This window comes from Rhinoderma darwinii, chromosome 8 (genome assembly GCF_050947455.1).
Source record: "Rhinoderma darwinii isolate aRhiDar2 chromosome 8, aRhiDar2.hap1, whole genome shotgun sequence".
NCBI lineage: Eukaryota > Metazoa > Chordata > Amphibia > Anura > Rhinodermatidae > Rhinoderma > Rhinoderma darwinii.
In genome coordinates, this window is record NC_134694.1 from 83,401,501 (window position 1) to 83,413,575 (window position 12,075).

At 40.8% G+C, this 12,075-nt stretch overlaps 2 protein-coding genes across 2 annotated transcripts in view; one reads left to right on the forward strand and one right to left on the reverse strand.

The window, feature by feature from the left end:
* The window catches only part of TRPC5 (transient receptor potential cation channel subfamily C member 5), a 311,378-nt gene that overhangs the window by 215,586 nt on the left and 83,717 nt on the right, over positions 1-12,075 (reverse strand). The window lies entirely within an intron of this gene.
* LOC142658740 (DNA damage-regulated autophagy modulator protein 1-like) lies at positions 3,552-8,861 on the forward strand. Its single transcript, XM_075834351.1, has 7 exons — positions 3,552-3,670; positions 4,346-4,413; positions 4,562-4,704; positions 6,644-6,815; positions 7,944-7,999; positions 8,167-8,253; positions 8,366-8,861. Exons 1-7 carry the CDS (start codon positions 3,552-3,554, stop codon positions 8,444-8,446), a joined length of 726 nt encoding a protein of 241 aa, XP_075690466.1. The 3' UTR covers positions 8,447-8,861.

Genomic DNA, 12,075 nt, shown 5'->3' on the forward strand with positions numbered 1-12,075 from the left:
TAAAATTTCAAAAGGCTATTTTTTCAGGGACCAGTTCAGTTCTGAAGTGGCTTTGAGGCCCTTATATATTAGAAAGTCCCCATAAATCACCCTATTTTAAAAACTGCACCTGTCAAAGTATTCAAAACAGCATTCAGAAATTATTTTAACCCTTTAGGCATTTCACAGGAAATAAAGCAAAGAAGAGGTGAAATTTACAAATTGAATTTTTTATAAAAATATAATATATAAATTTAGGTTTAGCTAATTTTTTCTAATTTCCACAAGGACTAAAGGAGAAAATGCACACGACATTTGTAAAGCAATTTCTCCCGAGTAAAACAATACCCCACATGTGGTAATAAACGGCTGTTTGGACACATGGCGGAGCTTAGAAGGGAAAGAGCGCCATTTGGCTTTTGGAGCTCAAATTTATCAGGAATGGTTTGCGGAGACCACATAGAATTTGCAAAGCCCCTAAGGGACAAAAACAGTGAAAACACCAAAAAAGTGACTCCATTTAAGAAACTACACCCCTTGAAGAATACATCTAGGGGTGTAGTGAGCATTTTGAACCCACAGGGGTTTCATAGATTTTATTAGAATTGGTCAGTGAAGATAAAAGAAATCCTTTTTTTCCAATAAGACGTAGCTTTAGCTCAAAATTCTTAATTTTCTCAACAAATAAAGGAATGAAAGAACCCCAACATTTGTAAAGCAACTTCTCTGGAGTACGGCAATACCCGATTTGTGGTCATAAACTGCTGTTTGGGCACACGGCAAGGAACAGAATAGAAGGAGCGCCATTTGGCTTTTGGAGCACAGATTTTGCTGGATTGGTTTCTTGACACCATGTCACTTTTGCAAAGCTCCTAAGGTACCAGTACAGTGGAAACTCCCCAAAAGTGACTTGATTCACGAAACTACACCCCTTGAGGAATTCATCTAGGGTGTAGTGAGCATTTTGACCCCACAGGTGTCTCATAGATTTTATTAGAATTGGGCAATGAAAATAAAAAAAATCATTTTTCTTCAATAAGACGTAGTTTTAGCTGAAAATGTTTCATTTTCTCAACAAATAAATGAAAAAAGCACCCCAACACTTGTAAAGCAACTTCTCCTGTGTACGGCAATACCCCATATGTGGTCATAAACTGCTGTTTGGGCACAGAGTAGGGCTCAGAAGGGAAGGAGCACCATTTGGCTTTTAGAGTACAGATTTTGCTGGATTGGTTTCTGGGCGCTATGTCGCATTTGCAAAGTCCCTGTGGGGCCAAAACAGTGGATCCCCCCCAGAACTGACTCCATTTTGGAAACTACACCCCTCAAGGTATTCACATAGGGGTGTAGTGAGCATATTATTCCCACAGGTGATTGGCAGAAATTGGTGTGCACTCGATGTTGCAGAGTGAAAATGTTTTTTTTCCCATAGTTATGCCAATATGTGGTGCCCAGCTTGTGCCACCATAACAAGACCGCTCTCTTATTATTATGCTGTGTTTCCCGGTTTTAGAAACACCCTACGTGTGGCCCTAATCTGTTGCCTGGACATTCGACCAGGCTTAGTAGTGAAAGAGTACCATGTAAAATTAAGGCCTAATTTGGCAATTTACAAAGTATTGGATCACAATTGCAGAGGCTCTGAAACAGAAGAAATGTTCCCCTCGGGTCGGCACAACTGCATATTTTTTCTTTCCTGACTTATTGGAGCCTTAACTAATTTTATTTTTTCATAGACGTAGTGGTATGAAGGCTGTTTTTTTTGCAGTACGAGCTGTCCGTTTTTATTGGTACCATTTTGGGGTACATACGACTTTTTGATCACTTGTTATCCTTTTTTTTTTGGGAGGCAAGGTGACCAAAAAACTGCAATTCTGGCATAGTTTTTAGTTCTTTTTATACAGCGTTCACCACGCGTTATAAATTACATGTTACCTTTATTCTGCGGGTCAGTCCGATTCCGGAGATTTTTCAATAATAAATGACTTGATAAGGGAAAAAGGGCGATTGTGTTTTATTTTATTACTTGAAACTTTTATTGTATTTCTTACAACTTTTATTTTTACTTTTTTTACACTTTTTTTTTTTACACTGTTCTTTTATTCCCAATAGAAGACTTGAAGCTCTAACTATTTGTTTGATGTTGTAATACAGTGCACTACCTATGTAGTGCAATGTATTAGAACTGTCAGTTGTTCACTGACAGCAAGCCAATCAGGTTCCGCCTCCGGACGGGGCCTAATCTGCTTCCGTAATGGCAGATAGGAACCCATTTTTAGGCCTCCTGTTGCCATAGTAGCAGTCGCCAGCCTTGCCATTGCATGGCAGGCTGCCGATTTCATACAAACCACTTTGATGCAGCGATTGCATTTGATCGCAGTGGACAGACACCCACTGCTGATGACGCCGGCTCAGCTTCTGGGCCAGAAGCTGAGCCGGCGCCATCTTGCCGATGGTACCGGAAGCCTTTTGGGCCCCGCCGACGATGGGACATAGGAGGATTCCGTTACTGGCAGACCGGGAGATAAGTATTAGGCCTCCTTTGCAGCCACCGGCAACCCAGCGATCACGTTGCTGGGGTGCCGGTGGCTATAAATTCCTCACATGCTGCGATCTCTATTGAACGCAGCATGTGAGGGGTTAATCGGTCGGATTAGAGGCTAGCTCCGGTCCTGGACGATAGCTCAGGGGGTCATCTGTGACATACAGCTGTCACACGGCGGTGATGTCGTTGGCTCAGCTCCTGAGCCAGCTCCATCTCTTTCACGTACAGTTACGTGGAATTGCGGGAAAACACCAGTTCCCATCACGTAACTGTACGTGAAAATGTGGGAAGGGGTTAAGGGGTTAAACAAATGCGGAAATTATTATCATATAATGAATAAGTATTATTTGCACATAGCTGGAAACCCCATACAGGTAGCCCCGAGATTCCCTGTACATGTATTCACCATCTGTAGAGGTAAAGAATTTATGTTATATTCTTGTGTTATTATTATGTAATTTGGGCTCATTGTAATTCCATGTTCTCCTAATACTGGAGCTTCACTGATAAATCTATAAAATGCTCTCAAAATATATCTGGTCATTATATAATCCTGTATATGAATATAATAATAGCAGCTATTACACCACAATGTGCAGGATATTCTCTTATGGAATATGCAAATTGTGTATTAGCAGAAATGTATGTGAAAAATTCTACAATACTGAGGACCAATCAGATTCAGAAATGTGTGATGATGTAACACATCATCACACATTCCTGAATGTGTCTAATGGGCATCATCACACATTCCTGAATGTGTCATCATGTGTGACATCATCACACATTCCTGAATGTGTCATCATGTGTAACATCATCACACATTTCTGAATGTGTGTTGATGTCACAATGACTGGAGCAGCTATGACATCACAGAAAACTGGTGACATCATCGAGTCTATACCGGCCACTTCCTAAAATTACTTCTTCCTTCTTATCTGTGAATTCAGAGAAAGAGACGGACAGAGATAGCGGCTTTTGTTTAGCGAATCTTTGATTTTACTCAGCTAATCTTCTATTTGGCGCCATGGAGATCCGGGGTTTGGCATTCTTGCCTCTCCTCTCGGTCATATGGACGCTATTGGGCCTCGGTGCCCTGATTGTCTTGACTGTCATGTCAGGGCATGAAAAATATCCTTACATCAGGTAAGAGGGGATGGGGCGAGAATCCTGACTCTACAGTTTAATGATTGTTATTATTGTTTTATTATTACTGTTATTTGTGAAATGTTATTATTATTATTGTTGTTATTATTATCATTATTATAGTATTATTATTATTATTATTGTTGTTATTATTATCATTATTATAGTATTATTATTATTATTATTATTATTATTATCATTATTATAGTATTATTATTATTATTATTTTTATTTTTTTTTGTGGATTATTAATAATCTGCATCTTATAATTGATGGGACTGAAAACATCACATTGACTATAAATATATAGAACTTTCCTCATCGTGAATACCATAGTAATGGAAAAATTAAAAAATAAATAATAATAAGATTATATTAATAATTAAAATTTAGTTAATTGGTTTTACAAGTACCTCTACTACTTCGCTTTCAGGAGATAATGGGGGAGATGTTTAAATACGAGTGCAATATAAACATGGAGCCGTAATCCACAGTAACCAATCAGGCTGCTGATTTTATTCTTCAGAGGGCGTGTGACAAATAATAGCTGCAGTCTGATTGGTTGCTATGGGCAACAGCTTATAATGGAGGAAGATAAAGTCTCCTCTGCTCTTATATGAGACAATTCCACCACTCGTCTTCTATTAACTCTCAATATTTTTCTTTATTTCACAGTGACACAGGAAAAGAGTTCCCGGAATCGGTGATCTACACGGTCGTCTTCATGGTGACGTCCATTCTTGGTAAGTGGATGCAGCTTCCTATAGTGAGATCTGCGACGACAACGCTCAGTGAAGATTATAATCATCACTGCGTCCTGGAGTTAATACAAGTGTCTATAGAAATTACATATGGAAGTCTGCGGCTGATAACATGTATTGTCTATTTCAGGAGCTGGCATCGCTTCCATCCAGTACAGGTTCATGATCATTCAGTCTGAACCATCGGAGAAGCGTTATATAATCATCCAGAGAATCCTCTATGCCATGGGATGGATCGTCTGTATTGGGACCGCCATGAACGCCATATATTCGGTTAGTTATTGGGTTTTATATAAAGTTTCCAATATTACACAGAGGGGTCAGTATCCAGTAATATAAAGAGGGGTCAGTACCTCAGGCCCAGTAATATATAGAGGGGTCAGTACCTCAGGCCCAGTAATATATAGAGGGGTCAGTACCCAGTAATATATAGAGGGGTCAGTACCAGAAAAATATAGAGGGGTCAATACCCAGTAATATATAGTGGGGTCAGTACCCAGTAATATATAGAGGGGTCAGTACCCAGTAATATATAGAGGGGTCAGTACCCAGTAATATAAAGAGGGGTCCATACCCAGTAATATATAGAGGGGTCAGTACCCAGTAATATATAGAGGGGTCAGTACCAGAAATATATAGAGGGGTCAGTACACAGTAATATATAGAGGGGTCAGTACCCAGTAATATATAGAGGGGTCAGTACCCAGTAATATATAGAGGTGTCATTGCTGGGGGTCCAGTGATGGATATATATATACTGTGTTCAGCCCATTCTATTCTTTGTTCCATAGAAAATACAGCGTCTGGTGCTCAGTGGGATAAACATTGCTCATTAGTCTTCCATTCTGCCCAATATAACACACATTCAGGGCCGGCCCTAGGATAGATGGCGCCCTGTGCAAAATGATCTTTCGGAGCCCCACCCCATCATTAAAAAAAAATGCCCCATAAAAAAATTATAATGCCCCTTTAGTGCCCCCATACAGTATAATAATAATATTTAAATAACCCCTTCAAGGACACAGTATTTTGTCCTCTAATTGTGCCCACAGTATTATGCCATCTGTAGTACCCCTAGACATAGTATAATGTCCGCTTAGTGGCCCCCACACAGTATAGTGCCCCCCTGTAGATTTTGCCATACAGCCTCCCTGCAGACAGTGCCGTAATCCCCCACCTCCTTTTTGTAGATCGTGCCATACAGCCCCCCACACCTCCTCCTTGTAGACTGCCATACAGTCCCCAACCTCCCCCTTGTAGACAGTGTCATACAGTCCCCCACCTACCCCTTGTAGATCGTGCCATACAGTCCCCGCAACTCCCCCTTGTAGACAGTGCCCCCAAACAAAAACAAAAATTGTACTCACCTAGGCCCCGTTCCCACGACGAACTGAGCTGCTCCATGACGGGATCCTGTAGCCTAGTACAGAGTTTCCCAACCTTTTCGGACTCGAGGCAGCACTAGAAAAACAAAATTTACTCAGGGCTCCCCTACCAAAAATTGTTTTGAGAAAGACAGAAATCGGCTAAGAACAAGCACTCCACCCGTAGGGTGTGTTCACAAATTCCTTCAGCAACTGACAGCGACGTGTGACGTTGTGTTCGTCTGTGTCCATGACGTCATTGGCTTCTCCTGGAGTGGAATGCCCGGTCATAGAGTCTGCAACGCTGTGGACGGGGATTCCGCTTCAGGAGTTTCCCCTGATGTCACTGTCCATATATGGACAGAAACATCAAGCAGGGCTCCAGGAGCGGAATCCTCGGCCACATGGGGATTCCGCTCCTTCACGGAGCTACAGTTACGCTAGTAGATAGCAGAGCAGGGAGATATCTCCCTGCTCTGCTATAGTGCCGTCGCTACCGCTATAGCAGCCGCAGCGGTAGAGACGGCCACTAAGTGAATAAAGAAGCTCCTGGGTGGAAAGGCGACTGCAGATAGTGTGTGTATCTCCGCTGGTAGTTGCAATGGCGCGGGGATACACACACTCGCTGGCGCACCTCTTGCAGTGTGGTGGCTGGCGCCCTGTGCGATCGCAGTGGTCGAACATATCTAAGGCCGGCCATGCACACATTACAGTGGCGCCCCCTGGTGATTATCCTTATATTACTGCCCCTTTATAATTACACTCCACCTGCAGCCACTCCTGTTATATATTCTCAGATCTCCATGACAACCTCATTGATGACATATATATATCTGTTTATGTTCTAGGTGGAGACCAAGCCTACAGCCCACAGGATCGGCGCAGGATTGGCATTTGTCCTTGCTGCCATTTACAACCTGTGCCAAGCTGTGTACTTGTACAAGAGATCCTTCAGCAGTCGGCAAATGTGCCACATCCGACTAGTAACAACTGTGGTGACCATTGTGGCACTGATTATCTGTATCCTTTTATAGCGGACCGGTGAAGTAACATGTTGTGTGCTGGATACCCTGGAGATTATCCGCTACCTCGTGACTCCATTGCAGCACAGATCAGACATTACGGGCATAGGAAATACTAGAATAATACAATTCTGCTACTTTCCTCAAAGATGACTGAGAAAAGAAAAGTGTACACAGCGCCACATGGTGCAAGATAAACCTTGATAGGTAGAATGATAAATTATAGTGGTAAGTTGTTAGACTCACCGTAAAAGCTTGTACTGGCAGGTACAGCTTAGAGTGGCAGGCCGTTTTTGTAACCAGGTTGTAGCTTTCAGTATCCAGGTACCTGCATCAATGGTAATGAGCCGCAAGTAAATAAAAATTATATATTTTTTGAAAAAAATATATATGTAAAAAACTGGATATTTTGGAAAGCGCTACTCAATATGAAGAATAAGCAGAGTGGTGCTGATAAGCAGGTTTATTGTATGACGAAGACGCATGTTCTGTGTATATATATATATATATATATATATATATATATATATATATATAAATAATTTTTTTTTATTAAATAAAACCAGATATTGAAACATATTATTTTTCTAATCAGTTTTTATTTTTGATTGTAGATATTTTTTATTCTATTTTCTGTACACGATTATGGGGGCAGCCGTCTTGCCTGAGCTGTGATTAACAACACTTAGAAATATGCTTTACAGCAGCCACACGAACAATAGGAACCTGTGAACAGGAGCTGCAGTATTGACTTCTATGGGAGGGTGTTCTAGGCATGCTCGGTGACCTGTGCAGAGGTCAGTGTGCAGGGAGGGGGAGCTGTGCCTATCACCTATTATCAAGGGTCTATCCTGTGTTATCTATATATAAGTGTTACCTGTCAGTGTAATCCTGCCTGTGATGATAATTAGATGACAGCTGAGAAGTGATCTCTACAGAACAGGAAGGGTCAGACTATTGTGAGGCTCAATGGCTAGAGTAAAAACTGCAAGATTTTATGATTATTTTTCAATATAGATGAGATAGAAAATGTAAAAAATTATTTAAAAATATGTTTAACATAAAATCTTGATTTAAACAATAAGTCATGTTCTCCTAAGACATTTCCTTTAACACGTTCTTCCAGTTGCTGTAGGTATGAGCGCCTTCTTTTTCAACCTATGTAGCGGTCGCTGTATTGGGGTGAGTTCATGTCACCATTCTTCATCTTGTGTAATCCACATGTCCTTTATAACAGTAAAATAGAAACTCTTGGTGGACATGTCATCCTCCCATCTATTCCATACCAGAGCCACTGGTGAGTACAGCCGACACTAACATCCTCTATTCTGTCCCTCTATCTTCTGCAGATCTTCTACATAACAGGCATGAAGGCCGAATATATTGGATTTTCCGGCCTGGTAATGCACCAGGTGACAAATTATACAGATTTCCAGGTGAGTAGATGCCGTGTGAAGGTCTCATGTGCTCCAGAAGCGTTTCTGATGAGAAGTAATATATTGTATAGAGTCGGTTTATGATAAATGTTCTTTCTTCTTTTTTCCTTAGAGTCTGTCTTTAACATTGTCCAGAGAAGGTGTCTCCATCTCCCTGAGGGAAAAGACTCAGGACCCTGAAAACCCTGAATAAGATCCAGTGGTAAGAACTAGGGGGCTGGAGCACCATAAAGACAACTAAAGCCATCTGGACAGCACTGGAGCAGAACATCTTCCTGCAAGTAGGATGAAGGGGCACAAAGACCTCACCCCTAGACCGCAGCAGTTTATGGAGCCAGAGATGCCACCTGGCATCTATAGTGATCAGTATTACCATCCACATTGAGGTGATAGTGATGACAATGACACCGATCCTTCCAGAAGTCAGTCTGAGAACACCAGTCATGGTACCAGAATCACCTGCAGATAAGTAACCTCCACCTCTTCTGGAACGTTGATAGAACCAGCATTGACTTCCGATAAGGAGTGAGGAGCGCGGCAGGTACAGAAGAGCGATGACTGAACGTTTCATCATGGAAGAGATATATATGTCATAACAGCAACGTTCCTGAACACATAGTAGCAGGAAACCTCAACCATTGTGATTGCTGCACTGAAGAGAACAACAGGAATATCTGGAGCCGTCCTCCCTGGAGAATGGAGATTTGGCCCTGATGCCATATTTCCTCTGGATGGTGCTGCATCAACACGCACTACAGACGGTGCCAAGTCATCATCATGGCTGAGACTGTGGCCTCTTACTACAGCCATAAAAGACTTGCAGTACCACTGGCAGACTCTTCATAACTCTGTAGACTATGTTTCCTTCTAAATATATATATATATATATATTTAACCACATGACGAGTGTTTTCTTCATTATTTGGGATAATAACATATAGTAACCACAGTGAGGAGGGACTATCCTTCTCTTTATCTCTTTCCTGCCATGTTGTCTCCATGACTAGTAGATGTGGTGAGGACGGTGGAGGATGAATACAAGGCTGATCTCGCAATGATATAAAGACCACCTGGTGGACATCATCTTCTATTAACTTCCACTAATCTTCTATTAACCCCCCACCCTGTCACAAATACCCCAGACTCAGAGACACCAAAGTTATTTCAAAGCCTAGACTCAGATCCCAAAATTAATCCAGATCCCTAGTCTCAGTCACCAAAGTGAATTCAGATCCCAAACTTAATACCCCAAAATCTATTTAGACTAAGACGGACCCTTTCGTCAAACCTAGATTTTCTTTAGGTTCCTCTTTGGTGGTGCAGCCAGTCACTGTCCGCTTCTCTCAGTCGACAGCCATGCTTGACAGTAGTTTTTGGCCACGGGTTTCTCAGTAAATATTGTGTCTAAGGGAAGGAAAGGTTGGCTTAACCCCTTAGTGTCTAAACCTGTTTTGGCCTTGTGGACATAGCCGATTTTTGCAAATCTGACATGTGTTACTTTATGTGGTAATAACACCAGAATGCTTTTGCCTATCCAAGTGATTCTGAGGTTGTTTTCTCGTGACATGTTGTAATTTATGATACTGAAAAAATGTGGTCGTTAAATTCAATATTTATTTGTAAAAAACACCAAAATTTAGAGAAAATTTGCAAAAATCTGGATTTTTCTAAATTGTAATGTATCTGCTTGTAAAACAGATCGTAATACCACACAAAATATTTACTAGTTAACATTTCCTATATGTCTACTTTATGTTTGCATCGTTTTTTGAACGTCCTTTTATTTTTCTAGGACGTTACAAGGCTTAGAACTTTAGCTGCAATTTCTCGCATTTTCAGTAAAATTTCAAAAGGCTATTTTTTCAGGGACCAGTTCAGTTCTGAAGTGGTTTTGAGGCCCTTATATTTTAGAAAGTCTCCATAAATCACTCTATTTTAAAAACTGCACCTGTCAAAGTATTCAAAACAGCATTCAGAAATTATTTTAACCCTTTAGGCATTTCACAGGAAATAAAGCAAAGAAGAGGTGAAATTTACAAATGTAATTTTTTATAAAAATATAATATATAAATTTAGGTTTATCTAATTTTTTCTAATTTCCACAAGGACTAAAGGAGAAAATGCACACTACATTTGTAAAGCAATTTCTCAGGAGTAAAACAATACCCCACATGTGGTAATAAACGGCTGTTTGAACAAATGACGTTGCTTAGAAGGGAAAGAGCGCCATTTGGCTTTTGGAGCTCAAATTTAGCAGGAATGGTTTGCAGAGACCACGTAGCATTTGCAAAGCCCCTAAGGGACCAAAACAGTGAAAACACCAAAAAAGTGACTCCATTTAAGAAACTACACCCCTTGAAGAATCCATCTAGGGGTGTAGTGAGCATTTTGAACCCACAGGGGTTTCATAGATTTTATTAGAATTGGTCAGTGAAGATAAAAGAAATCCTTTTTTTCCAATAAGACGTAGCTTTAGCTCAAAATTCTTAAATTTTCTCAACAAATAAAGGAATAAGAGAACCCCAACACTTGTAAAGCAACTTCTCTGGAGTACGGCAATACCCGATTTGTGGTTATAAACTGCTGTTTGGGCACACGGCAAGGAACAGAATAGAAGGAGCGCCATTTGGCTTTTGGAGCACAGATTTTGCTGGATTGGTTTCTTGACACCATGTCACTTTTGCAAAGCTCCTAAGGTACCAGTACAGTGGAAACTCCCCAAAAGTGACTTGATTCACAAAACTACACCCCTTGAGGAATTCATCTAGGGGTGTAGTGAGCATTTTGACCTCACAGGTGTTTCATAGATTTTATTAGAATTGGGCAGTGAAAATAAAAAAATCCTTTTTCTTCAACAAGACTTAGTTTTAGCTGAAAATGTTTCATTTTCTCAACAAATAAATGAAAAAAGCACCCCAACACTTGTAAAGCAACTTCTCCTGTGTACGGCAATACCCCATATGTGGTCATAAACTGCTGTTTGGGCACAGAGTAGGGCTCAGAAGGGAAGGAGCACAATTTGGCTTTTAGAGTACAGATTTTGCTGGATTGGTTCCTGGGCGCTATATCGCATTTGCAAAGTCCCTGTGGGACCAAAACAGTGGATCTCCCCCAGAAGTGACCCCATTTTGGAAACTACACCCCTCAAGGTATTCACCTAGGGGTGTAGTGAGCATATTATTCCCACAGGTGATTGGCAGAAATTGGTGTGCACTCGATGTTGCAGAGTGAAAATTTTTTTTTTTCCATAGCTATGCCAATATGTGGTGCCCAGCTTGTGCCACCATAACAAGACCGCTCTCTTATTATTATGCTGTGTTTCCCGGTTTTAGAAACACCCTACGTGTGGCCCTAATCTGTTACCTGGACATTCGACCAGGCTCAGTAGTGAAAGAGTACCATGTAAAATGAATGCCTAATTTGGCAATTTACAAAGTATTGGATCACAATTGCAGAAGCTCTGAAACAGAAGAAATGTTCCCCTCAGGTCGGCACAACTGCATATTTTTTCTTTCCTGACTTATTGGAGCCTTAACTAATTTTATTTTTTCATAGACGTAGTGGTATGAAGGCTGGTTTTTCTGCAGGACGAGCTGTCGTTTTTATTGGTACCATTTTGGGATACATACGACTTATTGATCACTTGTTATCCTTTTTTTTTTGGGAGGCAAGGTGACCAAAAAACTGCAATTCTGGCATAGTTTTTGTGTTCTTTTTATACAGCGTTCACCACGCGTTATAAATTACATGTTACCTTTATTCTGCGGGTCAGTCCGATTCCGGAGATTTTTCAATAATAAATGACTTGATAAGGGAAAAAGG

Coding starts and splice junctions, on each gene's coding strand:
- LOC142658740 (XM_075834351.1), top strand. CDS start 3,552: ATGGAGATCCGGGGTTTGGCATTCTTGCCTCTCCTCTCGGTCATATGG. Junction 4,414..4,561: donor CATGGTGACGTCCATTCTTG/GTAAGTGGATGC, acceptor TGTCTATTTCAG/GAGCTGGCATCGCTTCCATC. Junction 8,254..8,365: donor CAAATTATACAGATTTCCAG/GTGAGTAGATGC, acceptor TTTTTTCCTTAG/AGTCTGTCTTTAACATTGTC.